Source organism: Desmodus rotundus, chromosome 6 (genome assembly GCF_022682495.2).
Source record: "Desmodus rotundus isolate HL8 chromosome 6, HLdesRot8A.1, whole genome shotgun sequence".
NCBI classification, from domain to species: Eukaryota; Metazoa; Chordata; class Mammalia; order Chiroptera; family Phyllostomidae; genus Desmodus; species Desmodus rotundus.
In genome coordinates this window covers 40,275,700-40,294,393 of record NC_071392.1, presented here as the reverse complement: position 1 = coordinate 40,294,393, position 18,694 = coordinate 40,275,700, and the positions used below count along the sequence as shown (strand labels likewise).

Sequence of the window (18,694 nt, the reverse complement as noted above, 5' to 3'; positions counted from 1 at the left end):
ATGAGTTTGTCTACATTTACTTGTTAGTTCAGTTTGTTCATTAGATTCCACAGTTGAGTGAAATCAGATGGTATTTGTCTTTCTCTGACTGGCTTATTTCACTTAGCATAAACTTCTTTAGATTGATCTAAAACGTTAAAAAGTTAAAATGTGATCTGTATGTTTTGAGTAGGCACAAGGACTGGATTGGGACTTTCGGTTAACTGCACTAATTCTCATAAATGCATCACACTAAATATTACGTTACCTTTAAAATAATAATGTATTTCATTTTTCAGGCAGAGTTCAACATTATAAAAACTTCCTGTCATTCTATGTAAAATAAGAAGTAAATTAATTAATTACATGATATCCAGCATCAAAATCCAAGGTATCATTGCCTCTCAAGCTAACAATGCCGCTCACAGAATCCACTCCAAAAGAGTTTGCTCCTTTCTTTGGTCCAGATAACTGTGTCTCGATGGAGTACTAGAAAATCACAATATGCATTGCTGACACCAAAATAAATGTAAAGGTATTAGGGAGATAATTAAGATATAACAATAAAGCAAATATGAAAAATTTTCTCTATTTTTACACTGATTAATTTCCTTACACTGATGTCTTTCCTTATGATCTGACTTGTATTAAAACCACTGGTATATACTGATGCAGGATACAGGAAAAATAAGAGTTGTTTAGCATTAACACAACCAAAAGATTTGTTACATTTTTATAGAGCTTCACAACACTATATATATTTTTCTAAGAGATTTTTCAAAACACAAACTTCTGATTCTGATTCTGCACACTGATACAACTCTGAAAGACTGTACAAAATAAACTCATTGTCATTAAATTTGAATTTTAGGAATCAAAACAAATTACAAGGATATAAACCAGTTTCAAATATTAATGTGCTTAAATATGAAGTTTTAAATTTATCTTTCTTTTTTATTTATTTACCATCACCTCTAAAAAAAGGTGAGAGTAGATATATTCTCACAAAGTCATCTGAAAATAAATTTAATTTGATTACTTAATTAAAGAGAAGTTCAATTATGTGTTTGTATTTTTTTAATCTGATAAAGGTCTAGCCTTAACAATGTCAGTAATTCTCAAAATGCTAAATTTTAAAATAATCACCTGCTGGGTCCCTATCCTATTCCTGCAAATGACATAATTGGTAATAACCATTTTCAACTGGTCAATAGGTTACTTTTTCATTTATTGAAAAGACTTATCTAGTAGAAAAGCTCTTATATTTCTTCACAATTTCATATTAACGTGATATTGGCTGGCCTACAACAAAATATTTTTGAGCTGGGATTTTGGGTACACTGACGGACAAGAGCCCATATATCACTGAAGGTTAGCTGTGGAAATCCAGGGCCAGAGGGATTAAGTGACTGCCCCAGGATCACATCACTGAGTAGTGGGAAAGCTTGACCCAAGTGGTATTACTTGACCCCAGTCACCTGACAGCTCCATTACTTCACCCTCATTCAGTGCTCCGTGACTTCATACTGTGAGCTGCTAAATTAAAAGTGGTAAACTCTTTCCATACATGTTTAAAAGGAACAGCTGCAGAGAAAGCATGCTGATAGAGCTTTATAGATTCTTTTTATTTTGCAAAATCTCTAAAAGACTTTACAACCATGAATCAATTATGAGAAAAGCAAGCCTCTAACAGTGGGTAATTAGGATATCGAAACATCACAAAAATATAATCACATTCACATGTGCCATTGAAATAGCTCGAGAAGTGAAATCGTTCTCAATAGCATCTGAAAGGCAAAGCCCCAGTTTCAGCGCAGCGTTGACATCATCCTATCGGCTGCCCATGTCCATTAGAAGTCATATTATTATCTTGTACACATCAAAAAATTCTTAAATGCTATTACTAACATTAGCACAAATATTGTGTTATATTGTTATCAACTTCATTATACTCCCATTAATTATCAAATTAAATATATTAACAATTCTGGAGAAATATTTCCAAAGCACAGCACAGTATGCCAAAGTGATGTATACATCTCACACAATGATCACCATTTACCATCAGTCTGTCACCATTGGAAGAGTCCTCATCTGTGGCTGTCACTCTATAAATGGGCTGAAATAATGGATAGTCCTCATCAATTTCTAAGGTAGCTGTGAAGCAAAAATCAATATGTTATAACAAAAAGTAAAGTATATGATGCATTTATTAGCTCTTTATGTAATAAAAACAGAACAATACTAATTTTAGATTGTATAGTAGGTTTCAGATAATATTTTAAGATAGTTGTATATTTTTTCTTATTTTTGTAGTTTTCTCTTTGACTTCCTATCATCTTTCCTGCCCCTACTAGTGCCCTTCCTTACTTCCTGGCTCTGTTTATGGTAACAATAGCTTAAAGAAAAAGAGCATGACATTTATGCTGATAGACCATCATGTGGAGATCCGGCGGGGTAGCCTCACAAAAGATTTCTGGTACTCCAGTTTCTAGACCTGACCAAGCCATGCATGGAGGAGCTCTTTCTTAGAAATATATTTGCAGACAACTGATTGACTTCCAACTCTTACATCCCTTCTAACATCTTCCCATAACCTTGACCATGGGTTTAAAATACTCAAACTACAAACAACACAAAAGGGGTGATGCCAACGAAGACTCAGGTCAATTGTTCTATTTGTGTTTCTGGTGTTTCTCTCTCTCTGCTTTATTACAGTCCATACAGTATGAATTTGAGAGTTTAACTCAAGTTGGGTAATAAGACATTTTAAAATTTTCTATTCCTTACATACATTTAGCACCAAACTTATATGTTATACTAAATTTAAATTTTAATATGTTGCCCAACTATATTTAATTGATCTTTGTTTTTCTAATACAATTATAATTAAAGTGAGTGACCAGGAGATTAAGAGGTAGGTGAAGACAATAACATAGTAAAGACAGTGGTCACTGCCTAGGAGCAGGTCTCCCAATATTTTCTCAAAAAAAAATACAGAAATAAGAAGAAATATAATTACACAAAAGCCTGCCCTCAGTGTAACTTGAAGATAGAATGTGACCTAATTTCATAATAAAGTTGTTTCTTTTTTTAAAGAAAAGAAACAAATTCAGCAAATCCTAGTAAACAGCCTCTTAAGTTTCCATCCACCCTTGTGTTATGCAAGGCTAACACAGAAAAGCTGTGGGGAAAAGGAAAGAGAAAGCACTACAGGCCTCAGATTAATGTAAAATTGCTGCCAAAGTGTCAACAATTTGATATTTTGACTTATTCTTCTACTATGTCAAAAGTATCATGTTTGGGAGATACGTAGGCTATATATATATATATATATATATATATATATATATATATATATATATATAAAGTTTCATTATGTCGAAAACTTTTATTATATTGAAAGTACCATGTTTGGGTGATACATAGGTTAAAAAAATCAAGTGCCTCAATTTTCATGTGCCCCAATTTTTTTCTTAGTAGCAAATAAATAATAAAAGTAAAGTAATTTTAAGATAAATATTTTTAAATAGAATGATAAATGAAGTAAATTGTGTGCTAGAAATACACTGGCATCTATAACTTATTTTTGTCTCAAATAATCTGAAAATTGAGTTTAAATTGTTTTACATTGTTTACCATTTAAATAGATGTCAGATTTAGTGATACTTCATAGCATAAGCCTCAACAATTCAATGCAAAGAAAATTAATAGAAGAATAAGTGTATTGGACCCACAATGCTCTTAAGCAAGTCTCTGTTCTGTTTATTCAAGTTTCTACATAAATTATTTCAAAGCTTGTCTTTTTGCCCCCAAACTCTTACCCCCTCCCTTCTTTCTTTCTTCCCTTTCTTCCCTCTCTTCTTACTGCACAGAATAAATAGAAACAATTAAACTAATGATAGCTCACCTTTTCCCATAAGATCTACAACCCCACTAATTTGCACCTTTTTTCCTCCTTTCATAGTGAAAAGAGAGAAATTCACTAATGATGATCCCTGTCCACTTTCTCACGAACTTGACTCTAACTTTATCTCTCCTGACGACTGTCAACTTTCTGTTAGCACTTCCACTAAAGAAGCAGCAGCAGCAGAAGAAGGACAAGAGGAGGAGAAGGAAAAGGAGAAGCAGCAAGAACACTCTAACCCGGAGCACATTTTAACTATGGCCCTGTCTCTCTCATGTCCTTCAAGGCTGGAGTTTTTTTTTTTCTTTTATATTTCTTTACCTCCCATTAAGTATTTAGTCCACTCCATTAGAAGTTCTGCCCCCACTACAAATACTGAAGCTTCTCCCAAAAAGTCATCAAAGGCTTCCTCCATGATGTCAGACCCAATTGATACTTAAGTCCATCTTATTTGTCTTGGGCATTTACACAGTTGACTCTTGCTTTTTCTTCTTGGCACAAAAAAAAAAGAAAGAAAGAAAGAAAACAAACAAAAAAAATCATTCCAAATCTATAGGATGTTTTCTAAAACTTCTGAGTACCTCTAAAACATTGCCTGGGAAAATCAAACTTGGCAATGTTCCTGGACATCCATTAAGTCCTCAAGTCAGACAAAACCCTTATGATTGCTTTTCAAATCTTAAACAACAACTTAATAACCTGCTGTCTCCATTAGCCACCAACCTATTCTGTCATCCTTGAGTGCACACACTTTTACCGCCGCATGTCCTAGACAGAGCCAACACTAGGAATGGAAAACAAGGACTCAAGGGTTCTCCGTATGACACAGAAGGGGCTGTACCTCAAGGACAGCTTGGTGAGGTTGCTTAGATATTACTCCTTGATCAAGAGAAAAAGACACACAAACCAACAAAAGATCTATGCAGGTATTCTAGTTACTTATTCGCATGCATAGCCAAGATCGTTATTGAAGAAGTGTACATGTGTATGTGCGCATGTGTTTCTTTGAAAAAGAGCCACACATGGCCATCAGAGAGCACTGCCTTTAATGATCAAAGCTAGAAAAAAGTAATACTTTTGCATCAACATAATAAACATGATATTTCTGAATGTAATCAGTATCCCTTTCACATGATTTAAGAAAATGAATATGATATTTCAGCACAATATAACACAGATGCATATAGAAAAATCCTACTTTATTTTTATAAGCAATTTAAAAGGTAATTAATATGACAGTTTAATTAAATGAAAAATTTGTTTTAGTTTATAGGATCCAATTTCAAAATAATTTTAAATTTTCTTTTATGTATTTTATAAAAATTATAGATTATATTGATGACTTCTCAAATCAAAAGATAATAATGCATGCTCTCAAAAATACTATATTTTAATTGGAATGACAGAGAATATTTCTTTCAGGCACACACTCAAATAAACAGGAACCCTAAAAATTCACTAGCACTTTTTCAGAGATTACAAAGTACCATCTGAAACGAGAAAGCTTAAACTTTCAAGGCATTTTGAACTTGCTAAATATAAAAATGAATTGAATGTGTAAAGATTGGTATATAAATTTTTATGTGATAGGTGAGATTAACAAATGCTTGGTTAATTGATTTCACCTAAACTTTGATCCCATCTCTCTCCTACTTTCTCTTTCATGTGTCTTCAACCACCCAGTCAAATGTATTCTCCCCTTTGTTTGTAAAATTACCCAAAAGTCTCCCTTTAAACCAAATATATCAGACATAACTCTTAATTCAATATAGTTTTGCCACTGCCTTCTCTCCAGTTTGGCATACAAATTTCTTTTAAAAAATGGCTTTTATTTTCACAATCTCCTTTCTCAATCTGCTGCATTCTGGCTTCTACCCCTGTAACACCAATAAATTAGTTCTCAGTAAGCTCATTAGTTATCATTATCCCCATATCACGAACAAAATGCAATGGACATTTTAATACGTCGTCTTACTTGGTTATGGAATTCAAGTCTACTAACCACTGGCACTCTCTTTTAACACTCTTCCGTTGTCATTCAGGGCATAACTCTCTTTTTCCATCACCACTTTTGCTGCTCCTTATCCCCCTTGGCAGGCTGAGTTTCTTCCTCACATCATTGAGCGTAGGAGTTCCTCAAGGTTTGGCTACATGCCCTTCGTTCTTCTAATTCTCTACTGTTTAGTTGAATAATCTCATCCAAATCCATGGTTTTAGTTACAAGACATTTACAGCCCTAGGCAAGCCCTCTGAGCTCAACTACTTACTTCAACTCTCCTTTGATATATCAAAGACACATGAAAAATGAGATGTTCCAAAGTGATCTCATCATTTTTCTCTCCAAATTTGGTCTATTTCTAGATTTTTCTATTTTAACTAAGGAACTCCAAACCAGTTATGTAAATCAGAAACCTCAAAGTCCTCCATGCTTATTTTATATTAATTTAATACCAGATTCATTTACTATCTGAATATCTCCATTCTATTTTTTTATCTTTACCTCCATAACCAACCCAGGCACAACTATGCCATTCTTTTCCTCAGTTCCTGAAACAACCTGATAATTAGTCTTCTCTCTATTCTATAGGTCTTCAAACTACCATCCATGAGCCAAATCTAGACTGCTGCCTGTTTCTATAGGGTCTACAAGCTAAGAATAGTCTTTACATTTACAAGTCGTAAAACAAAAAAAGTCAAAATAAATAATATTTTGTGACATGTGAAACGTATGGAATTCAAATTTCAGTGTTTATAAAGTGTAACAGGAAGCACACACACACAATTATTTACATATTGACTACTGCTGCGTTCTTACCAGGCTGGCAATTTGGTAATAAGGATAGAGACCATATGTGGTGCTCTCCTAACTTCATATACTATGAGTTACAGTAATCCGGTCATAACCACATTATGAGTGCCATGTATTACTTATTACCATGCTTACCTATCTTGGCTAAATAAGAAGAAAAACATGAACTTTGAATCCTGCACTTTTAAGGTATGTGGAGTGTAGATTATTTGGTTATTGAATTATGTGGCAAAACATTGTGTTTACTGTACAAAGTCACTATAGCTGTGATAAAGGAATATGATAGACAACAGAATTATAAAACTAAGCACTCCTCACAATATTTCTATTTAGCAGGGAAACAATGGTCAGAAAAAAATTTTTAAAAACACAAAATATTCAACAATAACTGATTTTTTCACAAAAATAAATCAATATTAGGCTACAACCAAAATAAGATTCTGAGTGGCTCATTTATTAGCCAAGCAAGAAAAATTATTCACTGATATTGAGTCATTTAATCCTCCCACCCAATAAAAGAAATTTATTTCCCTCAAAAGAACAAATTTATTTTTTTTTTCATTAGGAGACCTCTATTATAAAATTTTTAACCAAATGTTCCTACTATTATATTTTTTAATTTTGTAAAGAAAAATTTATATAAATTTGTCTCCTATATTGTTATATAAGTACTACATAAACAATATTCCTGATTTTGCCTTTTTGCCTTCATCCCAACATATTTATTGTACAGCCATTTATAAAATCTGTTGATACCTCTTCTATGTTTGTTCCCTTCAAACCTTTCTCTACAGTTAACCAGGTGGTTCTATTTAAAACACTTACCAGCTTAAAATATTTAAAAGGATTACCATACTCTCAGGGCAAAGACCAACATTCTTAAACCACCCATTTACCTTTCAACAATCATTCTGAATAATATTAGTTAGTGATACCTCCTTTTCAGTCACAGTACACTTTCCATTCTTCTGACCCTGTTCTGTCCTGCCTCAAGGCACTCGTACATACAATTCCTTCACCAGAAGTGTCCAACATTTTGGGGCTCTGGGCCACACTAGAAGAAGAATTGTCTTAGGCCACATGTTAAACATATTGTGACACATAATCACAAAAAAATCTAATGTTTTAAGTAAATTTATGATTTTTTCTTGGGCCACATTCACAGCCATCCTGGGACACATGCAGTCCGTGGGTCACAGGTTGGACACCCCAAAACACTGTTCCTTCACTTTTTGCTTATTTACTCAGAAAAGAGTTTGGACCTAAAGTATTGCCAGTTCTTTAGAGAAATCTTCCATTATGTCTTGGACTTGGTCAACCCCCATATACAAACACACACATATTATTTACTTTTATAGTATGAAAATACCCTTGGAACCTTAAAGGTATTAAAATCAATTGCTCTTTGTGACATTTTCATAAGTAAAGATTTAAATTTATGTATTGTTATCAAAGACTTTTATTTATTTTTTTCTCTCCTGCCTCACCTTTTTTTACAAGTCTTTAGAAGAATCTGTATTACCGTTTTTAGCTTATTTGCTCTCTAACCTCTTAAATGTGGAGAAAGAACTTCTACCTGGCAAATACATTTTTCCAAACAGTTCAATAGAGAGATTATATGTTTTCTTGTATACATGAATATTTGCACATATTTTTGTGTATTTATATAAATAAACAGTATACTCATACTAAAAAGTCACTAGCATCTCCAGCTGGAAAAATGTTCCTGCTCTCTTCATTATAAAGAGCTGTTAGAAGTAAACCATAAGAAAATAATGCACCATACCTGTGCCTAAAGAAAACTGGGGATCAGCCGCACAGTCTGGAGGTTCCGGAACATCAATGATATTAATGATCAAAACGTGTCTCGCTAGCCCCCCAGTATCCACTATCAATAAAAACCTTCTGGGATCAGTTTCATAATTAAAACTTTTGGTAGAAGTGATTATCCCAGAACCTAGTTAAGAGAAAATCCATGAATTATAATTCACATAAATATATAGAAACATACTTTATGAGTCTTTGAGATTCTAAAATTACCCATCTATAATCTATAATTTTTAGAATTACCCATTTTTATTTTTTGCTATCTCACAAAGAAAAGACTTAAAATATGAAAATAACACAAAACACTGATAGTTGACTTATTTTTTTAATGTTACTATTTAGACTTATATTTTTATTAAACTGTAGTTTGCTTTCAAACATTGTCACTGAAAACCACTTCCAAAGATTACAGAGACCGTGAGTGACAGAGATCATGTTGTGATCACAATACATGCCTACATTTTATTAACAGAGAAAAACAATTGTTTGTTTAAATTGAATTTTGTCAGTTATTATGAGTTTACCTAAAATCATAAAGTAGGTTTGGTATAATTGTGAGCTGGCACCCAGGGAAACTTTATCACAAAGATGTCTGTTATTGAAGGAGGCATGCTGCCCCCACAAAGGTTATTTTATATGCTCCTTACTTTAAAAGCAATCACCTCCTTGCTGGACTAGCTCAAGACCTGGGTGTAAAATAATTAAATATTTTAAATCAAGACAAGAATCAAAAGTATAGGAAAAGGGAAGAAAAACAAAGATACTAATAAAAACAATATTTTGTTGTATTATTATCATTGTGGGCAAGATTAATTCCATGAAATTTGAGTATTTTTAAAGACACTCATCAATTTCTAACAAAGAATATCTTTTTAAAATATTTTGTATCTTCTTAGAAGGCTCTGAGTCACAAAAGCAGAGAGCTCAAAGATTATCCTTAATTATGGGAAAGTCACTATTATCCATAGATAACTCCTTTTAAAATATATATACTAACCAATCTTAGGTAATGGATTTAATACAGACTAAACATTTTCTCTGTAAAAAAATTCATTTAATTTTTTGCTGCATTTTAAAAAATTGTATGGAGTGATTAGTCAAGTAAAATCATGAAAAGAAATGAGAACAAACCAATGTTGAACTTTTTCAAATTTAAGTGGAGCTTATATACCCCTTTTCAAGCAGAACAATAAACAACCTCAAAGTGTGGTGTTGGGTCAAACCACGAGAGAATATTAATAGGTTCAGCCACTGGGTGGCTGTTTATTATAATGTTTGCTAATAGGTCTCCTCCAGCCAGATTAATGTGACTAAAACTTGATTGAGTGATCCTGTGAGTCTCTCCTGGCCCCGCTATCCTAAGCAAGTCAAGCATACAAAGTAGGAAGAGTACCAGTGTAAGTATTGATGATGCATTAAACAACTTGTATTTCAATTGAATCAGTTAGATTCATTGAAGCGCTAGAAGTTAACAAACTAGGTTTCAGAAGTTAATATGGACTTTCCTTTGCAATAGACATGAACAAACTTTTAGATTCAGCCTTATGAGTGAACCCAAGCAAAACCGAAGTGGAAAAAAAAGTCAAGCAGGAAAAATAGTAATCCAAACCAACAAAACTAGGAAAAATAAAACTCAGTGTTGTTTTAAGCAGCTCTGTTTCGGAGTGGTTTGTTATGCAGCTCCAGAAAACTGATATATGGGGCATGCAGATTTGAAGAGTTTGGAGAATTAGAAATACAACCAAGGATCTTTTAGTGTAGGAACATGCATACAGATACATAATCAAGACTTAGAAAAATGAATCAGACATAGTCCTTTTGCCCAAGAGATATAACCAGAGAAATAAAATCACTAAAGGATGACTTAAAAATACATAAGAAGAGCAATTTACCTAATGTTGGAAGCAGGATGGATGCTGAAATTGCTTCCCAGAGGGAAGTATTTCTGAACTAATGCCAGATAAATGTGAAGGAGTTGATTAGATGCAGAAGAGTAGAGGAGAAAAAAGACCTGATTGTGCAAAGACCCACAGACAGAAGAGGGTTTATGCATTAGGAGATGTAAATTTTGACTGAAATATATGACATTTTATGGAGAGTGACATCTTTTGAGTCTGGAAAGATAAAAAGGAGCTACATTTTCCAGATACTGCTGTGTCAGTTTAAAGAGTTTGGATTTTACTTTGAGGAAATTAGGAATCTATCAAAGAGATATAAGTGGTATGAGAGTGGTCCATGATAGATAGTAGATAGATGATAGATAGATAAATAGATAATAGATAGAAAAGTGATATAAGTATCAAAGAATTATAGTGACATGATCCCATTTGTACTTTAATAAAATTATCAAGTCAGTGAAGGGAAAATTGTGGAAGAATTCAGGAAGCAAGGAGATCAATGAGGAGGAGGTAGGTGTAAAAATCTAGAGGAGAAGTATTGGGAAAGTAACTTCAGATAGTGTTCATATGATGAGGTAAATACCTCAAGCTTTAATATTCATGGGACTTGGTGATTGATCAGAGGGGGAAGGTGTGACAAAAGGAGTCAGTAAGTATGTCCATCACACAGTTTTTTGAAGGAAATGTAACAGGAAATTTGCCACACGTGATGCTGTTTGTGATGTCCTGCACAATAGTAGATGATAATTAGTGAGGTTAAGGATTCCCTGCCTTTGTGATTGGCTGCATACAGGAGAGTGGCTTTATGTTAATCACATAAAGGTTAGAGTAGAAGCAGATTCTGGGACAAAATGACCAGTCCAGATTTGAATAATTCAATTGAATATAATGGTGAATATTTTTAGGAATTTTGGAGTTTAGTCACAGTGTCCGTGCTCTGTTTATGTATTTGGGATCATCAGAATATATGTTGTAATTATAATTAAGGGATAGCTGAGATTGCTCAGGTAGAATGTGCAGAGTGTGAAGAGAAGACCTAAAGAGCCCTGAAAAATGCAAACATAGACAGAATAGAGAAAAAAACACATGTCACAAAAAAGATCAAAGAGGAACCGAAGGAGTAGGACTACAGGAGGAGGCCAAAGACTGGAGGGTGGAGATGGGGAAACCTGCCAGAATGTAGTTTCATAGGAATCGGAGGATGAGAATGATTCAAAAGTGTGGAATGTTGCTAAATTTTCTAATGTTAAAGAGAGATTATGTGGGATAACATCTGAAACATGGTATCGTATTTACCAATAAAGAAGATGGCTATTTATGGTGAGATGTCTTGGTGGTGTCATCTGTCACTATCCACAACTAACCTTTGTTTGAGAATAAATGGAAGGCCCAGGAGTAGAAAAAGTGGTGCAGAGAATTCTTTAAAGATGTTTGGCTAGTAACAAATGAGATTAAAATGTCAAAAGGAAGACAATAAAAGAAGAGGGATGTCAATCAATAGTGGGTCTTATTAGCATAGGAAAGCCTTAAAAGGCTACTTAAAACTTAATGGAAGGGAACCAGCAGGAAAGAAGAAAAAATATAATCTTAGGAAGAGTAAAAGTTGTTCAGCAAGATCGCTGACGAGGGGAAGAATACGGAACTCAGAACAAAGTTGGAGGAAATGGAAGTAGATAAAAGAAAGCAGACATCTTTCTTTGTGACAAAACAGCAGAAAGAACAGGTAGATTACAAAGTACCAACTGTCTATAAGTAATAGCAGAGGGAAATTTTCACCTGAATGCTTACATTATTTTTCTCAAATATGTGAGTTAAGTTCAATTGACAAGAGAAGAAATTTTAGGTGAGTAGGAGATTTGAAATGAAATTGGAGAAAGTTTAAAATAGCCAAGTTGGCAAAGGAAAAGGAGATCTAACTGGAGAAATTTTGAAGGAGTACCAGAAAGTATATTGGGCCAAGTGAAATTTAGTGCTAATGTACTGGTTTTTGTGGTTTTCTCTAACAAAACTCATCAGCCAGGTATAACAGGAAACATAAACTATTAGATTTTTTTTTCCATGCTGGTGAATTTTACCTAGGAGTTTTCCTAGGTAAAATTTATAGAAGAATAACAAGGCAAGTCATCTGAGAATATTGTCAAGGAAGGGTTGATACATGGATCATAATACTAGATAAGAAAGTAAAGAGAAGAGGAGAATTATACAAAAGAAATGCATCAGTGGATTTTCAGCCTTCGTGTTATCAACAAAACAACATAGTAGGGAAAATGGAATAAAAAGCTGAAAAAAGTATAGGAGTGAGATGTCTGAGATTAATAGTAGGGAAGAAGAATTGTTCCAGGTGCTGATGAGGTTCTGGCTACAGCCATGGGAGTGTGTAGATGGAAGTAGATTTTGAAGTCAGAGGGATGTAGGCGCAGAGCTTACACTAGGGAAGATGCAGGGGTTGAACATGCTGGATGGGCCATAATGTGAATACTGAGGTAACCTAAGGCATGGTGGCAGAACTGAGATAGGGAGAAACACTGTGAATGATACATTCAAGTCTCCAGAGCTAGCGAGGGAGTGATTAGTATGTTTTGTAAGGAGCCAGATACTCTCAAAATGAGCAAGGGACTTTCTAAAAAGGATCAGAGTAACGATCTGGAATCAGCCTGGGGAGTCTGAAGAATGATGACTTCCCACTTCCTGATCCAGAGACATGCGATACGTGGGTGAGTGAGTAACATCAGCTCGAGGCATGCTGTGGTTGCCCCATATGACAACAAATTTTAGTTAAAGCAAGAAGTGGGAAGTGTCACAAAAAAGGTTAAGAATATAAGAGATTTATTTATTTACTTGTTCGTGTATTTGCTACATAATGGGGATTCTCATAATTGAAAGATATGAGAATGCAAGAAGAATGTGAGATTAGGTTATGGGAGAGGAAGCTTGGTGTAGTATGGGGATGAGAATAGAAAAGACGATAAATACATATTTGCAGGAGATTTCATCTTAGGCGATTACCAGGCATAACAAGTATATGAGAAACAGGGATTTAAGTGGTCTCATATTCTTCATATAATTAGATTCAGATATTTCCACATTACTAAGGAAAAGATGTGCAAAGTGGATGGGGGTTTCTTCTGGGATTCAGGCCAAGGTCTATGGTATCACCCCCAGGAAAGGTCAAATAGAAAAAAAAATGCTTTAGGTCCAAACAGCAGGCAATGAGAAAGCGTGAGGAGGTGGACCGCAAGGAATCAGAAACTCTCCCACTAAAGGAAGGCCTCCCGTATCTTGACCCTTCTTGTGAGGCAACAGAGGGCCTAGGATTGTCCAGATATTTAGAATTTGAGGTTTTAAGGTACATTCCTAGTTATGGAGAGGAAGATGAGTTAACAGAGTGTAGAGTGGACTTCTGAGGCAAGGGGTTGGCCTTGTTCTCAGACTGGGACTGTGCTGAACCATAAATCTCTTGTTTAAATGAAGTAACACTGGGCAACAAGAGAGACCAAAAAAAGTCTATTCTTGTTCCTAAAACCATTTTATAATTTATAAAAATTATGTTGGACAATATTTTAGCATTTCTTGACCATAGCACACAAATGAGTACCTACACATTATGATAGCTATCTAAAATGTGGACAAAGGTTATGCTATCGCAGGTCTTAGTTTAAAATTAACATCAAGTTCATTTTACAAATCATAACCTGAGTAAAAAGCATCCTGGTGAGAAAAAAGGTGGAGTCTATTTTAGGAGAATTTAGAAACATATTTGTACTTGTAACTGGCCTTGGTTGGATTGATTATAAAAACAAAGATTTTTTTGGATTTTTTTAGACTTTATTTTTATTCTTTACGTTATTAAAGTTGTTCCCATGTTTCCTCCTTTGCCTCTGTCCTCCTAACCCTGTCTGCCCGCCCCCCTTCCCTATGGCCATCACCGCACTGTTGTCTGTATCCATGGGTTTTGTATACAGGATCCTTGTCTAAATGCTTCACCTTCCTTCATCCAGACACACCTGGCCACCACCCCCGACAGCTGTCAGTCTGTTCCATGTCCCCATGACTCTGCTTTCTACTGTTCGTCAGTGTATTTTGTTCATTAGATTCCACATGTAAGTGAGACCATATGATATTTATCTTTCCCTGACTGGCTTACTTTACTTAGCGTAATGATTTGCTGTTGCACATTTTCTTCTAACCTACTGGACACCTGCCGTGCAAACCACCTGGTTAGGCACAGGGTTCTGTGGAGAGCACAAAACACAGCACGTATTCCCTGCCTGAACTGGCTTATTTATCCTTCCTTTCCATGAAGATTTCAATTCCCTCGGCCAGTTTCATTACTTTCTTACTTTAGTTTATTAATCATTTTCAGTCCAATTTTTTGCAATGGTGCCAATTTTAAATAGTTTTTTTTAAGACATCACATTTTTCACTTTATAATACAGTGCTTATAAAGTGCATTATTTCCTTTCCTTGTGTACGTGGTCCATATTCAAGTACCAGGAACGCTCAGTTTTATTATACAGTAGCTCAACTCTTAAAAAGTGTATTATATTATCATTAATTCATTCCTCTTTTTGAAATTAGAACAAAAGAATATATTCTGGAACTTTTTTCCTATTATTAAAAAAACTTTTTTTTCCTAAAAAGAATGGGGTGACTCTCATGCCAAATTAACACATAATTTTTTTCTTTTTTCAAGAAATATTTGTGGCAACATTGGGATATCAAGAAGGTGGAGCAGGGAAGTAATGGGAAGCTCCTTTAAAAATTGTTTATGTGACTATGCTCGACAGGTTTTAACCCAGAAATAAAATATAACAGTTAGGTTTAATTAAATAATTTTCTTTAAAGCCTGAATCTTAAAAGTAATAAGCAGAAAACAAAAATTAAAATGTTAAAATTTATTTACTTGCATCAATGATAAAATCCTTAGTTTTATTCAGAAAGCGGTAGGCATCTGCTTTTCCAGCTATGTCCTTATCATAAGCTCGACTTAACTGAGTCCCGGGAAGCATGTTTTCGGGCAAATTCACTGGGTTAATTAATATCTGAATTTCTGCTGCAGTGAATAAAAATACTGAAGAGGCAACACAGAGAGACTTTTAAATAAAACCACATTAAAATATAAAAATTAACAACTTCCTCAATAACTATGCCATGTGTTTGTCTTTATAAATTACATTTATAAATAAAATTGTGATTTTGAAAGAACTTTCATGTAATATTAAGTCAAAATTTTTCTTTAGCTAATATTTCTATATGTTTTGTGTTGTGCAGAACAAATTGAGATCTCAGACATCCTACATCTTTATTTCATTCTTTCATGAACAGCTATAAAGAACGGCTATTTCGGTTAAAAGCCAGTTTCATTAATTTCTTACTTTAGTTTATTGATCATTTCAATCAAATTGTTTTGCATGTTCACATACATTATATTTTTCATGTAAAAGTTTGTTGTGTTATAACTTAAAATGCTAGCTGGAAGAAATGAGTGAAACATGCTTTCTGCATTTGTTTACTTATTTTCATTGCTTTTCTTTCTGTTAGAAAAAAAGGAGGCTCTGTTTTTGGTTAAGTTGTGACTCATTGTAAATTGTGTTATGCTGTGCCTCTAAAGCAAAAAAACAGAAATAACTATATCCTGTAACTCACTCCTAGAGCATGCAGTTTGACTAACAAGAAATATAAATAATATTAAAAAACCCAATGTTTAAAAATAGCCCTATATCAATAAATAATATTTCATAGGAATTTTGTTATATAATAATTTGTATATTGTAAATTACTTCAGAAGACCCTAAAGAAAAATAAATTACCATAAGTAAAACACTGTTTGAAATAATCCAAGATTTAGTGATGAGGTTTTTTTTTCTGTATTTAAATACATGCGTGCAAGCATGAAGAGACTAAGTCAGAATTAGAAAATAATATTCAATGAGTTAAAAGTACCTCAGCAGGAATTCAAATTCTTTAATTACCAGGTAAACTTAAGTTGCTTAAAAACAAAGGAAAATCATAAGTTAAACAAACCTGTGCATATCAATAAAATCCTAAAGATGTTCATGGCTAGACCAGCTTTCCTCATGTCCACAGCAATGCCCGCCACCAAATGCTTGGCTGTGGCTATATATACCAATTCAATATTCATTAAAATTAAGCCAACGGGTCAATAAAGTGTTACTCAACACTAAACCCAATCACATCATTCTGTTTATTGAATGATTATGCACGTAGGTCATATTTCAGTATCTGTTGCTGGTAATTTGGTGAGAAGATTATCAGCAAAGCCAAGATCATTATATAAGATCAATTTAAAGGATAAGTATTTAGTTGATGTGGGGTATCCTATGGAGAACTTTTGGCAGTCTAAGTGATTTACTCTTTAATTCTTGTTTACCTAACAAAAGGTGCTGTAACAGGATAAAGAGTTATTTTTAATATGAGACTTGCAACCCTAAGATGATTCAGTCAATACATATTTCTGAGTGCCACTAACTAAGCATTCACTACTTTGTTAAAGACTAAGGAGCTTCCAAGGTGAGTGAGAGCCATTCTTAGGTAGTTTATAACCTAGCGAAGATAATGGATAGATAAAAACGACTACATCCAGCATAGAGAGTAATAGGTTTCAGTAAAAATCACGTGAAATTTAAAGAGAGGGAAGAGACACTTCCGAAAATGGAAAAGAGAGAAACCTTCAAGGAGGAAGTGAATTTTATAAATAAAGCTTGAAAACACAAAGTCTTTTGATAACAGCATTTTATTAGTAAAACAGTTTTAGTGGGTATCTCCCAATATATGTCCAGTCATATCTTTATAAATTATTTATATGGGACATAGTATATTATATTATATGCTCACAAAATATAAACATAAATTAAAATAGATTTAAAAGAGCCCTGGATGGTGTGGCTCAGTTGGGTGGAGCAATGCCTGTTAAACAAAAGGTCCTGGGTTGGATTCCTGGTTAGGGCGTGTACCTGAGCGGTGTGTTCGTCCTCGGTCGGGGCACAGATGGGAGGCAACTGATCAATGTTCCACATATTGATATTTCTCCCCCCTCCCCGCTTCCTTCTGAGGAAGGAGATAGGAGGGAGGAAACTCCGGGGACAACCCAGGGCTAAGTCAAAAGACATCGATATAGAACAGAAACAATGTGCTAAGACCAGTTGTCCCTGCTTTCTGGAAAAGCGAATCACGGTGAATCAGGACTGCACCTGCACAGAAGATGTTACATGACCCCTGCTTCATTATAGTACCATTATCAAATTAAAACTGTGGGAACTCCTGCCCTGGTTGCCAATCAAGGAAAATCATGGGAGACCGCATGTGCAATAGCTTAAAAGTAACATAATTACTTGCACATGCACAATAAAGTCCTGCCATAACTACCCAGGAAATATCTGCCCTACAGAACAGAATCCCTCTAGCCACTGAGGGGCAATCTCTGCCTGGAGTTGGCCACCTCCCACGTTGTGTGGGGTATACTACTGCTTAAGAAATCTGCTCTCTCGCTTTCTGCTATAAATTCTCTGTGTGTTCTGTTCAATTCATTGTTCACAATCACCAAGAACCTGGTTACCTGGGTCCACCTGCAACGCTTCCTCTCTCTCTAAAATACTTTATAATTACACTTTATAATGAGATGAAGAATAAACTAAAGATAAATTAAACAATATTTCTTTATAAATTAATTATATTTTATCCATTAAGCATACGAGACATATTTTACATATTAAATTCAATATAATTATATTTTACATAATAAGCTGTATAAATATAGTATTTGTTATATTACTTAATAGCAGTTAGAATAAGAACAAATGAATATGCTTTATTATTACTGATAATCTAAACTTTACATGGTGTGATTCAATATTTTCAGAACCATAGTCAAAGCTCGGTTTATATCCACATTTGGTGGCCGTTAAAGATAGAGAGGATCCTACAGATTCCTTTCAAGTGCAAGGCATACTTTGTTTTGTTGTACTTTGCTTCATTGCCAATATTGTGCTTTTACAAATTAAAGGTTTCTGGCAATTGTGAGTAGAATCTATCTGCACCATTTTTCCAGCGGCATTTGTTCACTTCATGCCTTTGTGTCATATTTTAGTAATTCTTATAATGTTTCAAATGTTGTCATTATTGTTATAGTTATTTTAGTGATCTATGATCGGTGATCTTTGATGTTATGAATGTAATTGTTTTGGGACACCACAAACCTCACTGTATAAAACGGCAAAGTTAATCAGCAAATGTTGTGTGTGCTCTGACTGCGCC

The 18,694-nt window shown here is 34.2% G+C and overlaps 1 protein-coding gene across 1 annotated transcript in view; it reads right to left on the bottom strand.

Annotated features, from left to right (window-relative positions):
- Positions 1-16,510, bottom strand: part of LOC123479572 (cadherin-related family member 4) — a 111,536-nt gene extending 95,026 nt beyond the window's left edge. The window contains exons 1-5 of the mRNA XM_045194144.2: positions 16,445-16,510; positions 15,324-15,491; positions 8,482-8,652; positions 2,042-2,136; positions 346-468 (exon numbers count right to left, since the gene is read on the bottom strand). Of these exons, the coding sequence (XP_045050079.2) occupies positions 346-468; positions 2,042-2,136; positions 8,482-8,652; positions 15,324-15,491; positions 16,445-16,499 (612 nt within the window). The 5' untranslated portion in view covers positions 16,500-16,510. The remainder of the gene's footprint in view (positions 1-345; positions 469-2,041; positions 2,137-8,481; positions 8,653-15,323; positions 15,492-16,444) is intronic.
- Between the last annotated feature and the right edge of the window lie 2,184 nt (positions 16,511-18,694).